General features: G+C 41.1%; 1 protein-coding gene across 3 annotated transcripts in view; it reads right to left on the bottom strand.

The window, feature by feature from the left end:
• The window catches only part of BNC2 (basonuclin zinc finger protein 2), a gene marked incomplete at its 3' end in the record, with an annotated part of 301,189 nt that overhangs the window by 237,893 nt on the left and 40,626 nt on the right, over nt 1-22,670 (bottom strand). Inside the window, exon 3 of one of the 3 annotated variants that reach the window (XM_079706197.1) lies at nt 9,408-9,491. The exons of the other annotated variants lie outside the window; for them this stretch is intronic. Within the exon in view, the coding sequence (XP_079562323.1) occupies nt 9,408-9,491 (84 nt within the window). The remainder of the gene's footprint in view (nt 1-9,407; nt 9,492-22,670) is intronic. 3 annotated transcript variants of the gene reach the window in all.

Raw genomic sequence — 22,670 nt, 5'->3', positions numbered from 1 at the left:
CAGTTATACCTATACATATATCCATTCTTTTTCAGATTCTTTTCCCAAATAGGTTATTACAGAATATTGGGTAGAGTTCCCTGTGCTAAACAGTAGGTCCCTGTTGATTATCTATTTTATATATAGTAGTGTGTATGTTAATCCCAAACTCCTGATTTATCCCCCGCCCAGGTTTCCCCTTTGGTAACCATGAGTTTGTTTTCTATACTATCATTTTCTTATTTGTTTTGAGAAACAAATAAATGTTCTACAGAATGCAGTAATTTCTTCCAAGTAAAGAAAGAAAAACATAGGTATCTTATTCAAAATTTCCCACATTCACCTTGCATTCCCTATTCTTGGGGGAAGAATTGTAAAACTTTTTAAAGGTGAGTAACATTTAAATAGTAGAGATGTGTGAAATTTTCAGGAGAAAAATTTATTCTTAATTTTTACCTGCTTAGCCAACAGATGCTAGTACAATTTATACATTTATATAATAACAATAATGCAGTCACATCACTATTAGCAATGTGCTAGGCACAGTGCCCCCCCCACACATCATCGCCTTCAATCCTTCCAACAATGCGAAGAAGATAGATCTGAAGAACGTATAAGTCTTCTTACTTTATTACATGAATTAAAATGAAATCCAAAGATCAAAACACACAAGGAGCATTATCCTAACTACTGGTTACTCTATTAGACATCAGGAAATGCAAGTGTTTTGATTTGAATATCTTCCTTCTATGTTGAGGAAGAAGGAAGATGGTGACTCAGAACCACAAATTTCTGGCTTTCATAGACAATTCCATTCAAGTGTCCAGGTAAAGGGATAATTTAGTGAGTAGTCTGCATTCCTTTTTAAAAAAGCTAATCAAGGTTCATTCACATTCCTTAAAAAAATCCACCAATGGTCATATACAAGTTTAAGTTAAAATGCAACCTAGGGCTTCCCTGGTGGCACAGTGGTTAAGAACCCGCCTGCCAATGCAAGGGACACGGGTTTGAGCCCTGGCCTGGGAAGATCCCACATACCACGGAGCTACTAAGCCCGTGCGCCACAGCTACTGAGCCTGCGCTCTAGAGCCCACATGCCACAACTACTGAGCCCACGTGCCACAACTACTGAAGCCCACGTGCCTAGAGCCCGCGCTCCGCAACAAAAGAAGCCACAACAATGAGAAGCCCGCGCACCACAACGAAGACGAAGAGTAGCCCCCGCTCACCGCAACTAGAGGGAGCCCACGTGCAGCAACGAAGACCCAATGCAGCCAAAAATAAAAATGAATAAATGATTTTTTTTAAAAGAGCATATTAATCTTTTAACTAGTAGCAGGAAAACTAACACTATAAATGAAAACAGAATTGCAGTTCGTTTCTTTGGAGGAGGAAGAATGAGAACAGGTTGTAAAGAGAAAGGATAAAAATAAGTGAGAATAAAGGAAAAGAGAAAATGGAAAAGACAAAGGAGCTACACAACAGGGGAGAGAGAAAGGCAATGAGGTAGCAAGGGGATGGATAGGGCAAAGAGAGATAAGACACAGCTAGCGATACGTCTTTTGTCCAAGGCTTGCCAGGGCTCTGGACCATCGCCTCCACCTACTAGAGGGATGACTTCTCCGACGGTTTTAAAAGATGCTTCCTGTATCTAAACAGCCTCATTTTATTTTTCAGATTCCTGTGTTTATTTTTAAATAAAAGTTCAAATTTGAAGACTCTGCTCATGTATAAAAGGAATGAGTTTTATTTTAGAAATGTACTTTGGAACCTACACATCATTGCTCAGTTTAGTGCTCAAAACCTCAGGGATGTCCCGACATTCCAACCTGACAGTCTTGCCTTTGTAAAGAAGTGAAGACTGCCTCTTTCCACTGTGCCTGAAAATTACACTTGAAATCAGTCTTCACTGATGATGCAAAGCCTTAAAAATACGTTCATCTGCTGGAGGAGTCATCTATCACCAAAGAGAGTTGTTTTCATTCTGAAGAAAACAACACAGATGTGCCCAAAGTGCTGGAAGCCTCAAAGGGACGCCCAAAGTTGGTCATCAGAGAGAAATCGTTCTCCAGCCTGGAGCATGTAGGCGGAGCAATGGCACCCAATACTGACTCAAAGCCAGAATCTATGGAAAAGTCCACCGTGCATCAATTCAGCCTGGCTTAGCAGACTAAGCACCCTGTCCACCCAACCACCTTGGTCCAAAGGCTTGCTTTTTTATACCCATCCACCTATCCGTCCTCTCTGTGCTCCAATAAACCACTGGTCATGACTATCTCTCTCAATACCTTAAGAATCCTTTTATATAAAAATTCCTGGGGCTTCCCTGGTGGTGCAGTGGTTAAGAATCCGTCTGCCAATGCAGGGGACACGGGTTCGAGCCCTGGTCCAGGAAGATCCCACATGCCGTAGAGCAACTAAGCCCGTGAGCCACAACTACTGCGCCTGCACTCTAGAGCCCATGAGCCACAACTACTGAGCTCACGTGCCACAACTCCTGAAGCCCGTGCGCCTAGAACCTGTGCTCTGCGACAAGAGAAGCCACCGCAATGAGAAGCCCGTGCTCTGCAACGAAGAGTAGCCCCCGCTCTCGGCAACTAGAGAAAGCCCACACGCAGCAACAAAGACCCAATGCAGCCAAAAATAAAACAAATAAATAAATAAATATTTTTTAAAAAATTCATTAAATACTGTACCACTCTCAATATACTGATCCTACAAACTGTAACTCTATGAAGTGGTTCAACACTGTGTCATCACCACACAGCAACTTGTTTCATTTACAGTATCTATTTCACTTCTACTCATGAGCTAATATAATTCAATTTTTTTAACTGCACACAGGCTGCTAGACACATGTGCATGGCAAATGGAATCTGAACTTAGCTTAACAGCCTCATTTATTCCTGATGGTTTAAATTATTTCATCACAATTAATGACACCCCCTCAGCTTCCTGTGCAGCACGGCCAGATGTTCAGAGACCACAAAGCCACTCTCTTCTTTGACGGCTGGTGACAGGTCGTCCTCTGAAGGATGTTCCCTAGGCACTCGGGCTGGATGGCACCTCCACTGCTTAGCACCTCTCTGCCTCCCAGGCTCTAACCATGTAGAGGAAAAGGCAGGAAGGCACAAGAGACCAGCAAATGCGTTAGCGACAGCAAGTCCCAAGACGTGACCTAAACCTGAAGGGACCTGGTGCCGCCACAGGAGCTCCTAACCTTTCTGTCTTGTGAAAGCACTCTTCGCTTCCACCTTCCCAGACACTGGCATCCACTGAGGGCCTGGCCTGGTGTCAGTCCTCAGGCACCGTCGAAGGACATCAAAAACATCAGTTTTTCCACAGGGATCCTTGTTGGTCATGGTAATTTTGTGTTGGGGGTTGTTGTTTAAACTTACCCCCCCATCAGGATCACCGCCTTGTTTTCTAAGAGTGAACAGTTTCTTCAAGTACGATTATTTTCTCTCCTGTTCAATAGACACTTCCCACAGAAACATGCAACATTTTGGCAACTTGTGGTAAGCAGTTGTGCCCGTTATTCTCTGTTAAGCTTTACTAGGGTATAATCTAATTGACAGACAAAAAGTAACAGACATTACATGTATACATCTTCATGAGTTTGGCTGACCTCTTTTTCCTAGGCTTAAGTAGGATTTCTTCTTTTCAGGGGCTGTTGGCTTTTTGTTTTTGTTCTTGTTAGGTTTTGTTTGTTGTTGCTTTGTTATTTTTTTTTAAAAGAACAGAATGAAAGACCACATTTTTCCTGTTTTGAGTCTCACACGGGCAAAGCCATTTACTTTCTTAACAGTAAAAAAAAAAAAAAAATTTCCTCAGAAATTCATAAATAGTAATTATCTTACATTCATCATTTGAGTTTCACACACAAAAAAATAAATTTGTATAATGACAGGTAGCTAAGAGGGTAGCAGAAATAGTAAACACGCTAGCACTTTTACAGTAAGAATCCAATACTACAGTCTAATTTGGAAAACATTTCCATCAACTAGGGAACATGTGGCAGACATTTTATGGATTATTTTTTAAATGTTAAAAAAATTAAAATGCTGATCTTATTCAGGGAGTAAGGGGCCTTTTCGTTTGCCAAAAAGTGTAATAGGAAAACTGAAAGGCCACCTGTGTCAGCCCACCCTATAGTATGAACATAAGCTATAAGAGCACTTTGGAAAATATTTGTAAACTAAAATGAGGAAAAAAAATCAGTATCAATACAGATTCCAAGCAGATGCAAAAGGCTTCCATGCATGTTAATGATTATGCGTGTGGCCTACGCAGGCTAATTTCAGATACCTTCAAAACTCACTATACATTCTCTTTTATAAGCTATTTGGGATTAAAACTAGGACCTTATCCATAACAGCTTTGACAATGGACACAAATACAAGGTAAACTAATCAAGCCAAACAAGTTGAATTTTCTCCCTCATGGATGGCTTTTTAGATCTTAAATGACTACTGAATTTTACCAGACATGCTACACTTAGTATTTTGACAGTTGTTTATTAAAACTGCTTTCCTAGGAAGTCCATAGAAACCACCAGTCTAGTTTTTATCAGAATTGAGACAATCAGAGAGAAGTTGTGATGATGGTATACTTGCAGCAAGCAGACAACAATAGGAAACTCTTAGCATTCCCAGAGTTGCATCAAATTTTCCATGGACCGAAACTAAAATGAAATCGTTCAATTACTGAGAGGTAGATAAGTAAAATAAACAACTAATTTCATACAGTGAAGTTGGGCGAAAGTCATATGGACCTCATTGTGTTGTCTCCAAACACATTTTATCGGAGGGGAAAAAGGAGCTGAATAAACTTTAAACTCTCATGTAGGGATGTATTGCTTGTGTGTCCCTGGCAGATGTGGAAAGGAGATGAAATGGGCAAGGGAGAATCAAATATCCCATCGCTGCAGGTTTGCTGAGGGAAAGAGCACTGCAAAGATCTCACATCTGGCAATCATTTGTCAATAGCTGGAAAGAGAACGGCAGGAAACTTTCTGGCTCTTGGAGAAGATGAAAAGACAAAAACCATGTGTCACACACACACCCACACTCTCTCTCTCTTTGCAATGGTACAATGACTACTACACTTATTCTCCACCCCTCCTTTCCCCTCTAAATTTAATGATCTTCAGATATACTCGACTCCATGGTCAAAAACATGCAGTCACTTGACTTGTTAAAGCTGCAGTGTATGTACATTTTTCAAATAAACCCCAGGGCTGATGTTAGAAAATCAAAATCAGTCAAGCATAGACCGCCTGGTACTTTGGGCAGGAATCCTTGTGGTTTAGTCAATAAACAGAATCTGAATGAAAGACACCACAGTAACTAGACAGTAACGTTTTGAACAGTTCTTAACCTTAAGGGGGGCTCAGGCCGGCGGGTGCGCTAGTGACTATGGACATGGCTACCAGTCCCCTTGGATGGCTCCCTCTCCCTGTGACAGGACTGTGCTTGGCACAAGGTCATCTGCTCTTCCTAACACACACACTCAATAAAAAAGTAAACTTGTATTTGAGAGATGCTGGGAATAAATCTGGGGAGGGAACAGCTTGTTGCTGTTGTTGTTTAAAATACTACATCTATTTAACAGGGTGGGAAGGGGGAAACCTCAGCTTCCGGGTGTCCGTATAGATGATAACAATATAGAAAATTGGTTAGCTTCATTATGAGTTCACAAAAATGACCAGTTTTGCCCCATTAGGTTTACCATGTAATAAAAAGTTTTCAAGACAACCCATACAAAATTAATTAACTTCTTCCAAATCACAGGAATGTAAACCTGTTCGTGGTGATTGATAGACTTCAATGGGCAGCTCTGCTTCGCCCTTATGCTGCATTTAACTAGCAGCCGCCGCCGTCCCTGTGATTCTGTAAGTGAATGCTGCAGGTTGTTTAATAACCTGGCAAATTCACAGTAGCTTGTCAAATTATTACAGGAACAGTGTCATCACTAAACAAGCCTGATCATGGTTAATTACAATGTAGACTAGACAGCAGCGACAATTGTTCATTAATTACAGGAAGCACCTCATTTAAATTTTATGGAAATTTACATTTGCACCCCAGTACGTCTGGGGAAAAAAAAGTGATCCTTCACGCATTCATAGAAGAAAGGAGTCTGTGGTTTATGAAACATCACAGTAAATTGTGTCTAATCGGGTACTGAAATATTGGTTCATTATTTACTCTAATTTTCTAAGCACTTTAGTGGTGAAAAATACCAAGTCAAACCCCACATCTTGAATTCCCAACCAGGAAAGGAACTGTGCTAGGCTAACTGTAACAACACACGATGAGGCACAGTGAGACGAAAACAGTCACTTTTATGATTAAAAATAAAATATTTGGGACTTCCCGGGTGGTGCAGTGGTTGAGAATCTGCCTGCCAATGCAGGGGACACAGGTTCAAGCCCCGGTGTGGAAAGATCCCACATGCCGCGGAGCAACTGAGCCCGTGAGCCACAACTACTGAAGCCTGCGCTCTAGAGCCTGAGAGCCACAACTACTGAAACCCGTGTGCCACAGCTACTGAAGCCCGCGCTCCGCAACAAGAGAAGCCACCGTCACGAGAAGCCCATGCACCGCAGCAAAGAGTAGCCCTGGCTCACCGCAACTAGAGAAAGCCCACGCGCAGCAACAAAGACCCAATGCAGCCAAAAATAAATAAATTTATAAAAATAAATAAAACAAAATAAAATATTTAACAGCAATTAAGGGAGGTCTAAACTAGAATAACAAGTTCCCATAAAATAATTATATAAGAGGACAATTTTGGGAGCCTATGCATCAGTTAACCTCCAGAGCTAAAGAAAGTACAGTTTCATATGTACTTCAAAAGGCACTGAAGAAAATCAAGAAAGTGAAGACAGTAAATCAAAGTCTGGATTTCCAGCTACTTTTCTAAATCAGGTATATTAACACAAAAAAGACAGCAGATGCCCTTGCAAAAGTCAAGTCATGCTCAGACTTCAACAATGACAGTCATTCAAAACCAAGGATCTATTCATGGAAGAGTGTCAGGGATCTTGGGATTATTAAATGATAAAGTTGCTAAGTCATCTGAAATTTTAAGGATTAAAAGGAAAGGGTTAAAAGAAAGAAGGTAAGAAGAGGAAGGGGCTCCATCAGTCCTGAGAATTCCTGTCAGGTAAAAATACAAAAGTAAACCAGATATGGGTACTGTGTGTCTAAATGAAAATCCTTCACAGGAAAGGATATAAACAAGCCAGAGCTCCTAAATCGAGGTGTACAAGAGATTATTCTCAGAATCAAGAGGCCAAACATAAAATCCTCTCATGGTTATAATGCCTGGCCCTGGGGGGAAGTCTGAGATCCAAGAAGGAAAAGTAAACGACGCTGGCAAGTCCTATGATGAGTTCCCCGGAGTGCAGAGTTGGACTAAAAAATAAGAAATGGCTCACCTGATAGGAAAAAAAAAAAGAAAAAAAGACCAGAATGCACATGCCATGGCAAAAATGAACAGACTCTAAGCTACTCCTGGAACTGTTAGCTGGTGAAGAATATATTAAGTGTCAACTTTATTATGACGGACATAATATGAGTATGTACCAGATATTATTAAAATGTATGGAAGCCATAATTAGAAAAGAAGAGGAGAAAAGAGAGAGAGAAATGGTTCAAGTGGGTCCCAGTTAATTCACCAATGCTTTGTAGTTGACTATCTTTTCACATATTCATCTTTTCCACTCAGTCCACCAAAATGCTGTTGCAATATGAGGAATCCAATAAAATGAGCACTTTCTTTTCTTTGCCCAGTAACTTGGTCTTCTTTGCAAGGCCCTCGCTGAATTGTCAACTCCACAATCTGTTTAGCTACCTATAACCACGGTTTCACTTCAACATGTAAGTACACATTTTCTCCCTTGGTATGTGGAAGCAAAGTGCTCCATTGGTCTCCTTCAGTATTATTTCACGCACCCACATCTGCAAAACCCATCGCTCTTTGCTCCATAACTCAAGGTTCAAAAACAGATTTTCCAACAACCACCCATGACAGACCATTCCAGGTGACGTGTTTGAAGAACATCACTCGTCCTACCCAAAGGGGTCAAGGATCAGACTACTCTTCACAAAAAGTCTTCCATCACTCTGCATATGTGTCACACACAAGCTGTGCGCTTTCTAAAACTGGGAAATGCATGATCATGCCTCATACGTGCCACACTTGCTTTTCTGTAGTATCATAGCCATATGTCGCCCAGACAGTACCAGCTTGTGGCACCGCTGAGCTCAGGTGCTCTTCCCTAGGCCAGGAGCAGGTGCGCAAGAGATGGTGTCCCCTTCAGAGTATCATAAAAACTGAAACCTCCTCCGACCACCACTTCTGCCATCACGCCCACTGTGAAGTCAATTTTTTTAAACTATTCTCTTTTCTTATTTGGGGTGTCTAAATCAGTTTAAAAAAATGTTTTAACACTGAGCTCACTATGCTCAGCCCCTAGGTCTTAAAATTTAGAAAATGACGCCAAATAGAGGCCCTAAAAAATAGTATGGGTTTGCCCATGCAAGGGGGTGCCATCCACATTGAAACTTCAGCCTCCATCTTTGCATCTTTGGCGCACACATTCCATAACTATTAACAGGTACCTGGAAGTGGAGATAGACCTTTGGCCAGGATGTCATATTTATATTTTTAATCTGCAATACACCACACCGTTCCTAATTTCTCAAGACCACACAACGAATTCCAAGTCAGTACTTTCATGAAAAATGTACTTTGTAAATAAACTTAATATTACACCAGAGGACATATCTCCCAATCCATGAAGAAGGAAGCTACTTATCATTAAATTCTATTTTTCTAATACAGCGCCCAGCTGAACGGCTTCCATTCTCCTGAGCTGGGAGACCACAATGCAGGAAACATGACTGGTTCCCCAGGTGTCCCCAGAGCCTAGCATCATTCTTAGCACTCGATAATGATGATTTGAAAAGATGAGAGCTAAGATTTCCTGAGTGCCTGTTATGTGCCAGGTGCTGTGCTAACTGTTAGGCATGTGTTAGAACATTTAATCCTCATTCACCTAGTGTGGGAAATCTCCATTTCATAGATGAGAAAGCTAAAGCCCAGTTAGGTTGAGTGACTTGCCAAAGATCTCACAGCAACTGTGTCAACCTAGGTGGCCAGCCTTCAGAAACCACGTTCTTATTCACTGCAGTACATACTAAGTCTTGATTTCTTGACTGAGTAAATGAATGATCTCTAGTTACATACAACTTATCCTGAAAAGGACTTTTTGCTGCACAGATGCTACACTGGGCCCTCTGTTATACCTGTCTCAGCAGTTGCCTGTCTCCTGATGGCATCTGATGTATCTGCACGGCCTTCAGAGACCACTGTTACTGTCACACCACCCCCAACTGATAAAACAGTAAGACTCCAACCTGGACTTCCAGCCTCTGGTCTGGCTCCTCCAGGTTTGGGCAGAAGTCTGCACCCAGCACTCTGCCAGCACATGCCACTGGAACCTGGGGGAATACGGCCAAGTTAGATGCTGGCTGTGGAGGCTGCTGAAAACTGCACACAAACACACTTGACCCAGGCAGAAGCAGGGACATCCCAAGTGCAGTTCTGAAACAGAACGGCTTCCATCACGGCTTCACAGGTTTTTGACACTCAGTAGGTCAAATACATTGTAAATATCACACACCCAAGTTTATTAACTACCAAAAGGTAAAGTCTAAAAAGAAAAAATCCACATAAATTTTATTGCCCCTTGTATCCACAGCATGTAGCACAAAGCAGGCACTTAATATCCGTGGACTGTAGAAGGAGGAGGAGAGAAGAAGGAAACTCAAAAGGAAGGAAGGGAGGAAATGAAGGAAGGGAAAAAGAAACAGAATCTCTGCTTGAAATTGGTGACTTTTTTTCTCTTTTCATTTTCTTAAGTGGGAATTAAGAAAACTGCATTCTATAATGCCTAAAGTTCCTTTGACACTTAAAATACCAGTTCAAATTTTTTTTTTCTATTCCTGGCATGGGCTAGTATTTATTTATCAACATGTATTATTTATTTACTGTATTTAAGCTACATTTAAGAGGCTCATTTCACGTCTGCTCTAACACTAAAAATAACAAAAAAGCTATGATTTAGTAAATGTTCCTCTGTACCTAGAATCCTACAATGAAAGCCGCTAAGATTCCCTTTCAAAACTAAGCTACCTATTACAATCAGTTACTCTCACCCTGAAATATTACCTACTTATTAGTCACATGCTTACTTCATTTAAAAATTTTTAAGATAAAGAGAATTTAGATTCCATTGAAACCTGTTTTCGGCTTTTTAAATTCTTCTCTAAATCTCTACTCAGTATTTCCAAACACATACTACCTTCATTAATCATACAACTATCTATGTGTATCAGAATCTCAATCCATCAATCAGCTTCATCTCACCTGTATCTTCTTTCCCTCTCAAAGCCCTCCTTTGGTATTTTGTTTTATTTATTTTTTTAACTCCAACTGGGATCATCTGTGCCAATCAATTTCCTTTGTTCAGAGATCAGTTTTCAGCCAAGCATGCTGTCTTAGAAGGTATTTCCTTCTTTCTTTTGACCCACAAATCTGTTCACTTCTCCAGACTTAAACAATTTTCAATAAACTCCACTTTGCAAGTTTACTAGTGAATATAACATATATATTTTTTAAAAAGTCAACTCTTCAAACATTTTTAGGTCCAACTTTCCTATTCTTTTCAAGTGTCTTATTCTTTCTTCCTGCCTATTTCCATAAAGTGACATCAACAGAATATCAGCTGTCTTTGAAATTAACCACTCTTTACCCACAAATTTCTTCATTTGGAGCCTGAGAAGGAAAAGAAAAGGAGGTTGCATTTACTGAGCACTTGCATTGTGCCAGTCACCATGTGGGTACCTTACATCGAGATTAACCCTTTTTTCCCTTTCAACCATCTTATGGGATATGAGCATCTCCATTTCACAAGAAAGGGGGAGCTTTAGAGTAGCTAAATAACTAGCTCAGGGGCACATGCTAGAAAATTACACAGCCCAAACTTAAGAAATGAGAAAAAGCGAAAACATATTTCAAAGAAGTTAATGAAAAACATGTAATAGGTGCTTTTAGTAGCATCCATTCTAGAGGCATTTGTTGATGTTTCATATGAAAGAAATTACAAAGAAGACAATTAAAGGAAATGAAGAAAGTGTCACAAGAAATCAAGACCTACTACTCGCTCTTTGGTCTGGGACAACATCAGCAAGGTTAAAGGGGATTTCTCCTCTAACTTGAGAAATGAGAAAGAAAACGGGTCATGGAGGGGAATAGAGACACTGCATCTGTGTTGTGTCACCCACAGAACAATGCTGATCCCACCCCACACTGACACATGGTGAGGGCACCAATGAGTGGTGCAACAGTAATTCTCCCTAGGGTGCAAGAGAAGAATTGGGGGAAAATTACTTAGAATATTCCATATCAAAACAAACCCCCCCAAAGTTTCCTATAAAACCTTAATAAACGTGACTACTCAACTGATTACAGCAGATAAGCCAGAATGCATATGTTGCAAATTAAGTGTAAATAATACTTTATTTCATGTACACAAAACAATTGCCACTTACCTTAATATTAGTTGCCCATGTCACAAAGACAAAGTTTCTAGTTCCTTTTTACCCTCACAGAAGGCATTTCATAAACACTCTCAAGAGGAATGGAGAAAGTTAAACAACTACAATTACACTCAATTACAACCTCAAACACTTAGAAATACACAGTTGCTGAGAGAAAACAAAAAGGTCTGTGAGTAAGTTGGAAGGAAACGGTGCCAGGCTACTGGAATGTTTCAGCTATCCAAATCACAAAAAGGAACTAGGAGGAAAGCAAAGAGTGCTCTCCATCTTAGAATCCTAGGATTTCTGAGCAGAAAAGAAAATCCTTCTGATCTGTGAAAACGGACTTCCTTAAAGATGAGAAAATTGAGATTTGAACCAAAATCCACATGGTTTCACTCATGAGTTCACCATCTAACAATACTCCCCCTACCTCGCCCACCACAATTAAGAGTCATCAATTATCAGACAGAGAAAAAGTATAAGGGGAAGGCAAGCTATATCTGTTTCCAGTTCATCAAAATGTCCCAAGGAAAATACACAGGATGTAAAAGCTTGATAACCTAATTAGGTATAATTCAGCACACCTAGACAATTAGGCCTTTTGATTCAGAAGCCTTAGCAGTCAGCCAACTATCTATAAGCAATCAAAAAATGCCTGACAGAAACAGCAGACCTAAAAATTCTTTTTGGCCATGCCCCACAGCATACGGGATCTTAGTTCCCCAACCAGGGATCGAACCCGCACCCCCTGAAGTGGAAGTGCAGAGTCCTAAACACTGGACAGCCAGGGAATTCCCTTTAACTCATTATTACTCTATTTTAAATTAAGATACTAAAATAGGATGTGTACCTTCTGTTTTCAATGGAATTGAAAATTCAAATTGATTTGGAGAATTCCAATTTTATCCTCTCGTCTTCATGCTAGTGTTTAGTGTGCATTTCAACATCATATTTAAAACAAAGTTCTACTGTGATTTTCATAAAATGTTCACAGTGATTTTGATCTCTGAAACATAGTAGGACTAAGGGGACATTTTATTTTTTTATTCGTTGTTGCATCTTTGTATACTTTACTCTTAAAGTAATAAAAAACATTTAATTTAAAAACAAAGAAAAAAAACTACAGTGATCAGCTAGTATTTCTAAACAGTAGGCTGCAGGTTTCATTATGGGATGGTAATTGTCTAGAACTCATCTAAATTTCATTCGGCTGGTGCTATAACAGGAAGTAAGAGGCCTTGAAAGGGACCCTCTAGAATCCCCAGGGAAGCTGGAGCTGAGTGCATATCTACTCTCCTGTAGAGACCTCAAAGGAATCACGGTGTGTGAGAGAGCTATTTACAACTTACTTTGTGTATAATCAGCAGAAACAAAAGATATGACAACAAGCATAAAGGCCTCTCTCTCTCTCTCTCCTCTCAGGAGAATTCAACAAGGGAGGGCCAGTGGGCATTCACTTCAGTGTCAAAAGGGCTTCCAGAAAACATATTTTCTGTGGGGCAGGGAGGAAATATGGCAGGCTTCCTACACACACACACACACACACACACACACACACGCTCTTTGTTTACTGAGATCATACATAAAGACTGTTAGGGACCAGATTTCTGAAAAGAAGACATAAAAACCTCCACATTGTAAACGGGAGCTGCCGTTCAAAATACTTGAAGAAGGTGGGTGTAAGGAAAGCAACAAATGAAGAAAGAAAGAGAGGCAGAAGTGATAACTTGGGAGAAGAAATGTGTTACCAAGAAAAGGTCTTATAGAATCTGGGGGTGCTTCTTGCAAAGCCAGGGCCCATTTGAACTTTTATTTTATTTTTAAACATTAAACATTCAGGCAGGCATTTGCCTGATAAGCACTATAAAAAGTCAGAGCCTAAATAAATTAACTTCCATGCCATCTCAACTCTTTGGTGAAGCTGGCCGTAAGCCCAGAGCAGTTCTGAAGTGTATGTGTTTTGGTAGCTTCCGTCTAGCAGTGAAGGTATGAGGGAAAGGATCTGAACCCAAGGAGAACTTAGAAAAGAATGGAGACAGAGAATTGGCTTTAAAAAATAGAGAGAAGGGCTTCCCTGGTGGCGCAGTGGTTGGGAGTCCGCCTGCTGATGCAGGGGACACGGGTTCGTGCCCCAGTCTGGGAGGATCCCACATGCCGCAGAGCGGCTGGGCCCGTGAGCCATGGCCACTGAGCCTGCACGTCCGGAGCCTGTGCTCCGCAACGGGCGAGGCCACAACAGTGAGAGGCCCGCTACCGCAAAAAAAAAAAAAAAAAAGATGGAGAGGAGATAACCCCAAAAGAGTCCCATGAGAGGACTCAGGGACATGGCTGGATACAAGCTCTGTTACATTCTAAGCCAGAGAAAAGCAATAGCAGCCTCATGTCAATGGTTAGATGATACCAGCAACAAGAGGAAATACTCAGATAATGCAAAGAATTCAGGAAGACCATTCAGTGAAATGGATTTGAAAATAAGCTAGTCAGGAGCACTTGTGACAAAGAGCAGATAAAGAAATAAATTAATTACCCAACACTGTAAAGACAGGGATGTATGTTAAATGCAGTGCAGCAAATAAGTGAGAGGAATAAATAGAAAAATAAGCTGAGCTAAAGTTGCTGGATGTGCAGATAATGTCTATCTTCATTTTTCAGGCGACAATTTAACTAAAGACAACATTCCAGGCCTAAGCCTTCCCAACCATGGAGCCCCAGGCCTTAGCCACAGAAGGGCCACATATACAGAACCTAAAGCTTAAGAATGAAAAGCACCACTTCATGATCAGAAAGGAACTGCTGACTCAAAACAGTATTTATGCAGCTGCCAATACAGAATGGCCAGAAATATGCTGGTTCTTACAGAGGCCTTAGATGAGGCAGGGTGTTGGAAGGTGAGAAGGATGAGCAAGATCTTGCAGAAGAACTGAATAGCACGGTGGACAGTCCCCTCTGAGCCATCCCAGAACAATGAACTACAGGATCAGGATGGGAGAAGAGAGAACAGAAAAGGGTTAAGGGCAGGGGATTCTGCCACTCAACAGGCTGACAGACACAGAAGACTACTGGGTGGGGGTCGGTTGCAAAGCATCCTCACAGGAGTCAGGAACTAAGTGAGGTTCAGTCTCTTTCTGCCTCGAGGGCTGGTCCTCTTGGGGGAGCTAGGGCCCTGGCCCTGTGATGGGAGCAACCACTGCAGGTACAATTACAGGAGATTTTCAAAGCCACATACAACAACAAAAATACCTTGTTTTTATGCTGTGAAAGGCAGGATAAAAGATAAAAATCTCTCTTCCCTGGTGACACCCTGAGGAGCCTGATGGACCATGAATAATGCTAAAATTACACAGAATCTTTCTTACAGAGCCTCAAAGGGCTTTACACAAAATATTTATTAATTCCCCTATCAGACAAGTAAGGGGTGGGGAGGAAATTTCCACCGCACTCTTTTTATTTTTAAATAAGAAAACTGAGGCCTATCACTATGGTCTCCCCTCCACATTTGATAAGTTGGACAGAACTGAAATGAAGACGTAGTCCTCTGAACTACCATGCTAGTGTTTTACTAGAAAAGTCTCCTACCATTTGATATAGTTCACCTATTTCTCCACTTCTTGTTTTATGTGGGTTTTAGCGCTGAAGAAAATGAGGATGAAGTTATTTGCACCTATGCCATGGATGGACTTTATACTCAAGAAAGAAAAGTACAAAATGAGATTATTTTCAACTGGTTTACAATCGTTCTTGTCATTCAGTACAATGGAAATTGAACACCCCAGGTTGTTGCTCATGGGCATAAACATCGCCAAGTCTGATAACTGACATTAAGTGAAATTTCAAATATATGTATGTATATATATGCCCAGATAAACTTTCTTTCTGCCCTCAAGTATCACCTCCAACTATCCTAAAGGCAGGTGATATGCAATGAGCACTGGCTTTGGAGTGAACCTCTGTTTTTAATCCCAGCTACAGTACCTTGTGAAGTTGGTCAGTTAATTACCAATTCAGAGCTTTATTTGCTGCATCTGTAAAATGGGAGTAATTATATTTACTGTGTATGGTTGGCAAGGTTGAAGGAGATGACACAGGTAACACACCTAACTAAGCAGGCTGTAGGTACACAGCATAGGTAATGATACTTCCCCAGATATCTCCCTCTGCCCCCCCAGCACACCATTCCCATCAGGGCTGAGAAGTTTGAGACAGTGAGGGAAGGAATTTGGTGGTGGAGGTGGGGGTGGTGGTGAACAAACTCAAGTGTCAAAGGAATAATATAAGCAATTAGGGAAACTGAAAATTATACCTATTCAATTGGTCTCAATAAGGGGCCAGCTCCATCAACTTGTAGACGGCTTCCTAGAACACTGTGTTGACGAAGACTATGAAGATGTGTCTGAGATCTGAGAGAATGACCACAAAAGTCTTCTCTGGGGGAAGTAGTAAGAAAAGATACATTTCACTCCCTGCCACTCCTGCCCCAGCCAAGGCTTTCCCAATGAAAACATAGGCAATTTTCTGAGTTCTCTTTCATGCTAGTGGCTTGACCTATGAATTAAAAGTAAGGAGTTTCCAATACACACGACTATACATAAAATAGATAAACAACAACGACCCTCTGTATAGCAAATGGAACTATGTTCAATATCTTGTAATAATCTATAATGGAAAGAATGCGAAAATCAATTGTGTGTGTGTGTGTGTAACTGAATCACTCTGCTGTACACCTGAAACACTGTAAATTAACTACAGTAAAAAATAAATAAATATAAGATGAAAAAGTAAGGAGTTTCCAGGGAGCTCGTGAATAAAGTCTGAAGAAGCCCTACCCTTTTGGAAAAAAATAACCCAAAACTAGACAGCAAACTGATAAGACAACCAACAGTCTAGGTCAGTAGTTCAAGGTGTATTCTCAGCCCAGGAACATTATTAGCATCACCTGGGAACTCCCCTGAAATGCATTTGCAGCCCCACCTGAGACCTACCTGTGACAGACCCCCTGCGGGGTAGAGCCCAGCCAGGTGTTTTTACAAGCCCTCCAAGTGATGGTGATAAGCATGAAAGTTTGAGAACCACTGGCCTAAATAAACTTGAAAATCAAAAAAGAACTGGGAAGGCAAAAGTTTTCTAGATGATAATTTAGTTTTAGAAGAGATATGTCTGGGGGTGGGGCGGGGGGAAACAAGGGAAGAAGGAAGAACAAAGAAGCAAACACCAGGGCATAAGATCCAGGATCTCCCAGAATCTCACTCTGTGAAGGAGAGTCAATATGTCAAGAAAAAGCCCAAGTGAGCAAGCCGCCTTAGGAGCAGTGATATGGGCAACTCCACAGATGCTGCAAAAATGACAAGGAAATAATTTGGGGACAGACAATAGCTTTAGCATTCAAACTAGAAAGCACTTTAAAAGGACCCATGTCACCTTGAACTCAGCCACGTCACCTTGAACTCAGCCACTCAGCTTGTCTCCCTGATTCTTCACAGAGATCAGGAATGAGGATGGGGGCTTCCCTGGTGGCGCAGTGGTTGAGAATCTGCCTGCTAATGCAGGGGACACGGGTACGAGCCCTGGTCTGGGAGTATCCCACATGCCGCGGAGCAACTAGGCCCGTGAGCCACAACTACTGAGCCTGCGCGTCTGGAGCCTATGCTCCGCAACAAGAGAGGCCGCGATAGTGAGAAGCCCGCGCACCGTGATGAAGAGTGGCCCCCGCTTGCCGCAATTAGAGAAAGCCCTTGCATAGAAACGAAGACCCAACACAGCAAAAATTAATTAATTAATTAATAAACTCCTACCCCCAACATAAAAAAAAAAAAGAATGAGGATGAATTTGGGACTTCCCTGGCAGTCCAGCAGTTAAGATTCCACGCTCCCAATAAAGGGGGCCTGGGTTCGATCCCTAATCAGGGAACTAGATCCCGCATGCTGCAACTTAAAGAAAAAAAAAAAAAAAAAAAAAAGGTCCCGTAAGCTGCAAACAAAGATCCTGAGTGCTGCAACTAAAAAGACCTGCACAGACAAATTAATCAATTAATTTAAAAAAAACCAATGAGGATGAATTTATCTCTAATGAGGGGAAAGAGACAAATCTCAAGCCATGATCACCAAGAACCTTCCTTTGAGGGGGTGGCATTTTTTAGAAAGGAGTTCACTTTGGAAGAAAACAAGTGCATTTCACTTGATCTTACTTCATCAAAGGCACAAAATGGAGGCTTCCCTGGTGGCGCAGTGGTTGAGAGTCCGCCTGCCGATGCAGGGGACATGGGTTCGTGCCCCGGTCTGGGAAGATCCCACGTGCCGTGGAGCGGCTGGGCCTGTGAGCCATGGCCGCTGAGCCTGCGCGTCCGGAGCCTGTGCTCCGCAATGGAAGAGGGAACAAAAAAAGGCACAAAAGGGGACAAATCAATGGGGTTGTTTTTCCCACCCTAAATTTCACAACACTGAAAAGGAATGAAAAAGGTATACGTGAGAAAGCAGAAAAGGGAGTTTGAGGAATGAAACATGGTAGAAGAATGTGTCACACTCCAGACAGTGAGAGAACAAATATTACCCTCCCAAAATTCAACATCCCATGTTACCTCTTGAACCACCTACATTAAACCTATTATGGAAAAAAAAAAAGTTTAAGTTGCCATACAAGGAGCAGTTAAACTAGATTTAATGCACAGCGGTTGTGTAGAGAAGCAGATTCCTCTGGACTAGCCTCTTGCCCCATTTGACGTGGGTTAGACTTATTATGAAGAGTGAGACTGAAGGCAGGCCACAAATGGTACCAACAGACCAGTGGAATTCCGGGGTGTCGTAACCAGGAGAGCTGGCAGGGAGCCATCACCACACTGCCAAAGCGCACAGTGCAGTATGCCCAAGATCAATGAAGCAACATGCTTCTCTCTGCATGCAAAGCTTGAACATAGGTAATGATAAGAGAAGAAAGGAAATAAGTCATACTGTGCATTGCACAATCACCCCTCCAAACTTGCTGAGGACCCCAGAATAAAAAGAGAAAATGCACAAAAGCACACGAGCTTGATTTCTTTGGAAGACCCACCCTCCCCCTACCCACCCCACCTGCTTCCCAACCCTAGATCAACTGGGGTGAGATTTAGGGAAGGTGAAAAGCTGTACACAGTATTCTGTACCAGACAGGTAACAAGTGAACCTAAACCTCTCCCACCAATGGCATCTCTCTGTTACTGAGGGTCTCAGGAAGCAGTGAGAAGATAAAGTAAAAGGGACTTCCTTATACTGTCCTTGGGGATCTTACAAGGTATTTCTTCAAACTGAACATACTTTACTCCTGAAATCTAGTGGCTTTAGAATCTAAAAAAGGCTTAGTAGATAATAGAACACTTTATACATGATAAACCACATGGTTTTCCATTTTGTGTGTTTTTGATATTAGTAGTCTCAAATAAAGATGGAGCTATTTATGTCAATGACTTATCATGATAAGAAATGCTATAAAATACCATTTTCTCTCTATATGCTTTCCTTTTAGATGTGATGCTCTCCCCTGGTTTCATCTGCCACCTGTATGAGAACAATGCTCCCCAATCCCTATTCCTTACCTCTCATGTGAGCTCTAGTCCTGCACTTTCAAGCTCCCACTAGAAATTTCCAAGTATCCAGTTAACACCTCGAGCTAAACAAGCAAAGCATATGGGTTCACTGCTATCCTTTCTTTACTACAGCTCTACCCTGACTTGGGTTGTTTTTTGTTTTGGGGTTTTTTTTTTGCATTATTATCACCAGAATCCCATTAACAAAGACTCAGAACCATAGATCATGATTAAAAGCCTTCTGCTTATTTCCCAAACCCAATAAACTCTGAAAGCCTGTCTATTTTTCCCTTCCCATCCCCTCAGCTGTCCTCCCACACACCTTCCAGATCATTTCTCTCCGAGATCATTTCTAACAAGAGCATGCTCAGACCTTTGCCATAACCCTTACGTGATTGATAATCCCAACTTTATCGTTCCACCCTCATCAACCAGGGCCACATACCACCCCTCCAACTGTCAAACAGATTCTCCTAGACGATGTTTAGAGTTCCCCACAAATTACCAATTAACGAAGTTCCATCCAGGCCCTCGACAACCTAGCTCTGCCCTGCCCTTTCCAGCTTCATCTCTCCTCCTCCTTCATTGGCAAATGGAACAGAGTCTAATTAGACTACTTAATGTCTCTTGCTTACTGCTTTGGGCTTTCCCAATCTGACACAGTTCTCATACTGCTCTTTTTTTGGAATACCCTCTCCTGCACTAAACTTTTCAACATCTCTGTATTTCTACATGCCACTCCTTCCACAAAGTTTCCTGATACCCCCGGGCAGAAGAGATCTCCTTCCCAGCATTCTACCACTGTTAGGCCCGTCAGCACTATACAACCGTAGACTTTAAATACACTACATGCTTTCCTCTTTAAGAGCAAGAACTAACTTGCTTCTCCCTTTGTTTTTCCCCATAGCACCTACCAAACAGCTTTACATACAGCAGATACTCAATAAATGCGTGCAAAATAAATAATAAATCAATCTCTTAAAAGTCACAGCAGCACCAGTGACCCAATGTTACAAATAGAGTGACTTTTAACTATATCATTATTCCACCTGATCCTCAAGAAATACCCTTAGGGCAGTTAGGGGCCAATAATTCCTATTTTATAAAAATTCAAGATGCAAGGAGGTTGTTATTTATGCACAGAGCAGTCTTCTGAGTGTAATTTAGCCTATAAAGGTCCAGTAACTAATTCAATGTCACCCTGTTGATCTGTGGCACATTTCTGCTGAAATGATACTTCTGTTGCTAACTTTCCTTCTGGCTTACTTCAGGATATCTCCAGAACCTTACCCCATCAAAGCAATCTTCTACAGGTGAGAAAATGCACAACATCTCCTCTAAAATCTAAGTTTTAGGGGTATTTCTCTGCCCCACAAGTTGTCAACAAATATACACTGGCATATATAGCCTCTTAGTTTAAAATTTACTAGGCTTCAGAGTAGGGGAAGGTGTGAAAACCTCCTATAATAAGTTTTTTTTTTTTTTTTGGCAGTACGCGGGCCTTTCACTGTTGTGGCCTCTCCCGTTGCGGAGCACAGGCTCCAGACGCGCAGGCTCAGCGGCCATGGCTCACGGGCCCAACTGCTCCGTGGCATGTGGGATCCTCCCAGACCGGGGCACGAACCCGTGTCCCCCGCATCGGCAGGCGGACTCTCAACCACTGCGCCACCAGGGAAGCCCTATAATAAGCTTTTTAAAAAGGTATCGATTGCCATATACTTGGAAAGAAGGTAATCAACCCATTATACTTCCCTGAGATAAGAAGACATTTCTAAGATACTATGAGAGCAGCTTACAGACAACTGGGGGTAGATTTCCAGCCCTCATCAGTTTCTGCTTTGTTTCAAGCCAGGAGTAGGCAACTACACCCTCTGAGCCAAATGCTAGCCTGCTGCCCACTTTTGTAGATAAAGTTTTATTGAAATACAGCTGTGCCTATTCCTTTATGTATATAGTCTACTGCTGCTTGCGGCTACAAGGACTGAATTGAATAGTTGTTACAGAAACCACACAGCTGCCTAAACTATTTACTATCTGGCCCTTTATAGAAAAGGTTTGCCAACCACTGTTTTAAGCTATACAAAATTATACTTCTTTCCCCATGAACATCACTTTCAAGAATTCGCCTTTAGTAAATAAGAACACAAGTGCAAACAAGAACGTTCACATGGAAGCAGTACTCTTTGTAAAAGAAAAGAACTGGCAGCAACCTCAACGTCCACAAACCAAGAACCTGTTAAGTAAATTATGGTACAATGATATACTGAGAATCCATTAAAAATTATGACGGCTATCTTTACTTACAGACATGGAAAGATATCTATGACATGGTTGAGTTAAAAAAAAAAGTCACATATCCATAATCCTTTTATATAACTAGCATCTATCCATATATCCGTATGTATCTGTAAATGAAAAAAGATGACTAAAAAGATGTTAATTAAATGGTTCCTTAGTGGTACCCTTTCAGATAGTGTTTACTCTTTGTAGTTTTCTTAATGAGATCTTTACCGTAAAGATGTACCCTTTATACGAGCTGTAAAAAAAATCAGTTTAAAACTTTTAAAAGTTAAAGTCAGCGTGTTAAGTTTAGGATTTGCGTTTTATAAAAAGAACAGGGTTTTTGGTTTGGTTGTTACCATTTCTAATTTACCTTTTTCTTTGTTTTAAACACAGAAAGGCTCTTAGATTCACCAATAGCCTGCACATCTATAAAGCGGCATCCCCACAGAATGTGGCAACCTCCTTACCAGACTGTAAAAGTCCCCTTACAAAAGCATACATGAGTTAGGAGGAAGAGGTTAACAGGCCAGTCCCTCGATGGAAATGTATTAATTCAATCGGTGTCTTGCTTCTGGATTACCATAAAAAGGTTCATAAAGTACCCAAAAGCCACATAAGATTTTAGAATTATGCTGCTCAATGACTGATGCTCAGTGAAGAGTCAGAAAAGGGAGATTTTGTTCCCCTCTCATTTTCTTCAACAAAAGTAAGCTTCTGCAAGATTGGCACAAGTGTTTTTTAAACTGGTAACTGAAAAGGCTAAGTGTGTACATGATACAATTATTAAGAACCCAGTACCACCACTAATAAAGAGATGCTAACTGAACACTGCATAAAGCTTGCAAATTAATGACAACAGGAACAACTGAGGAAGAAATTGCTAACAGCAGCCAACACAGCTCACCCTCTCTGTGCAGGACTTCACAGCTACCATTTCTAACCCTCATTTTATAAATGAAGTGAGTTTCCAAAGTCACATAAAGAAGGGGTAAATTCAAGTGCAAATACATCTGGTTTGAAAGCCTATACTCTTCCACCCATGCTGATAAATAGAAATTGTATTTCTAATGAAGTACTACACAAAATCCCAAAATAAATGTAGCAGATGAAAAAACTTGAAATTCCTGGTTTATAAAAATATTACAAAATTACCATGTCAATTAATTTGTTTTATAAGCAATTTATTTAAAACAGTATGTTTTTTAAAACATTTTCTCAGAGTTAAATCTACCCATATTCT

Source organism: Hyperoodon ampullatus (assembly GCF_949752795.1).
Source record: "Hyperoodon ampullatus genome assembly, chromosome: 6".
Taxonomy (NCBI): Eukaryota; Metazoa; Chordata; class Mammalia; order Artiodactyla; family Ziphiidae; genus Hyperoodon; species Hyperoodon ampullatus.
Note: the sequence above shows the minus strand (reverse complement) of the source record. Positions and strands in the feature narration are given on the sequence as shown.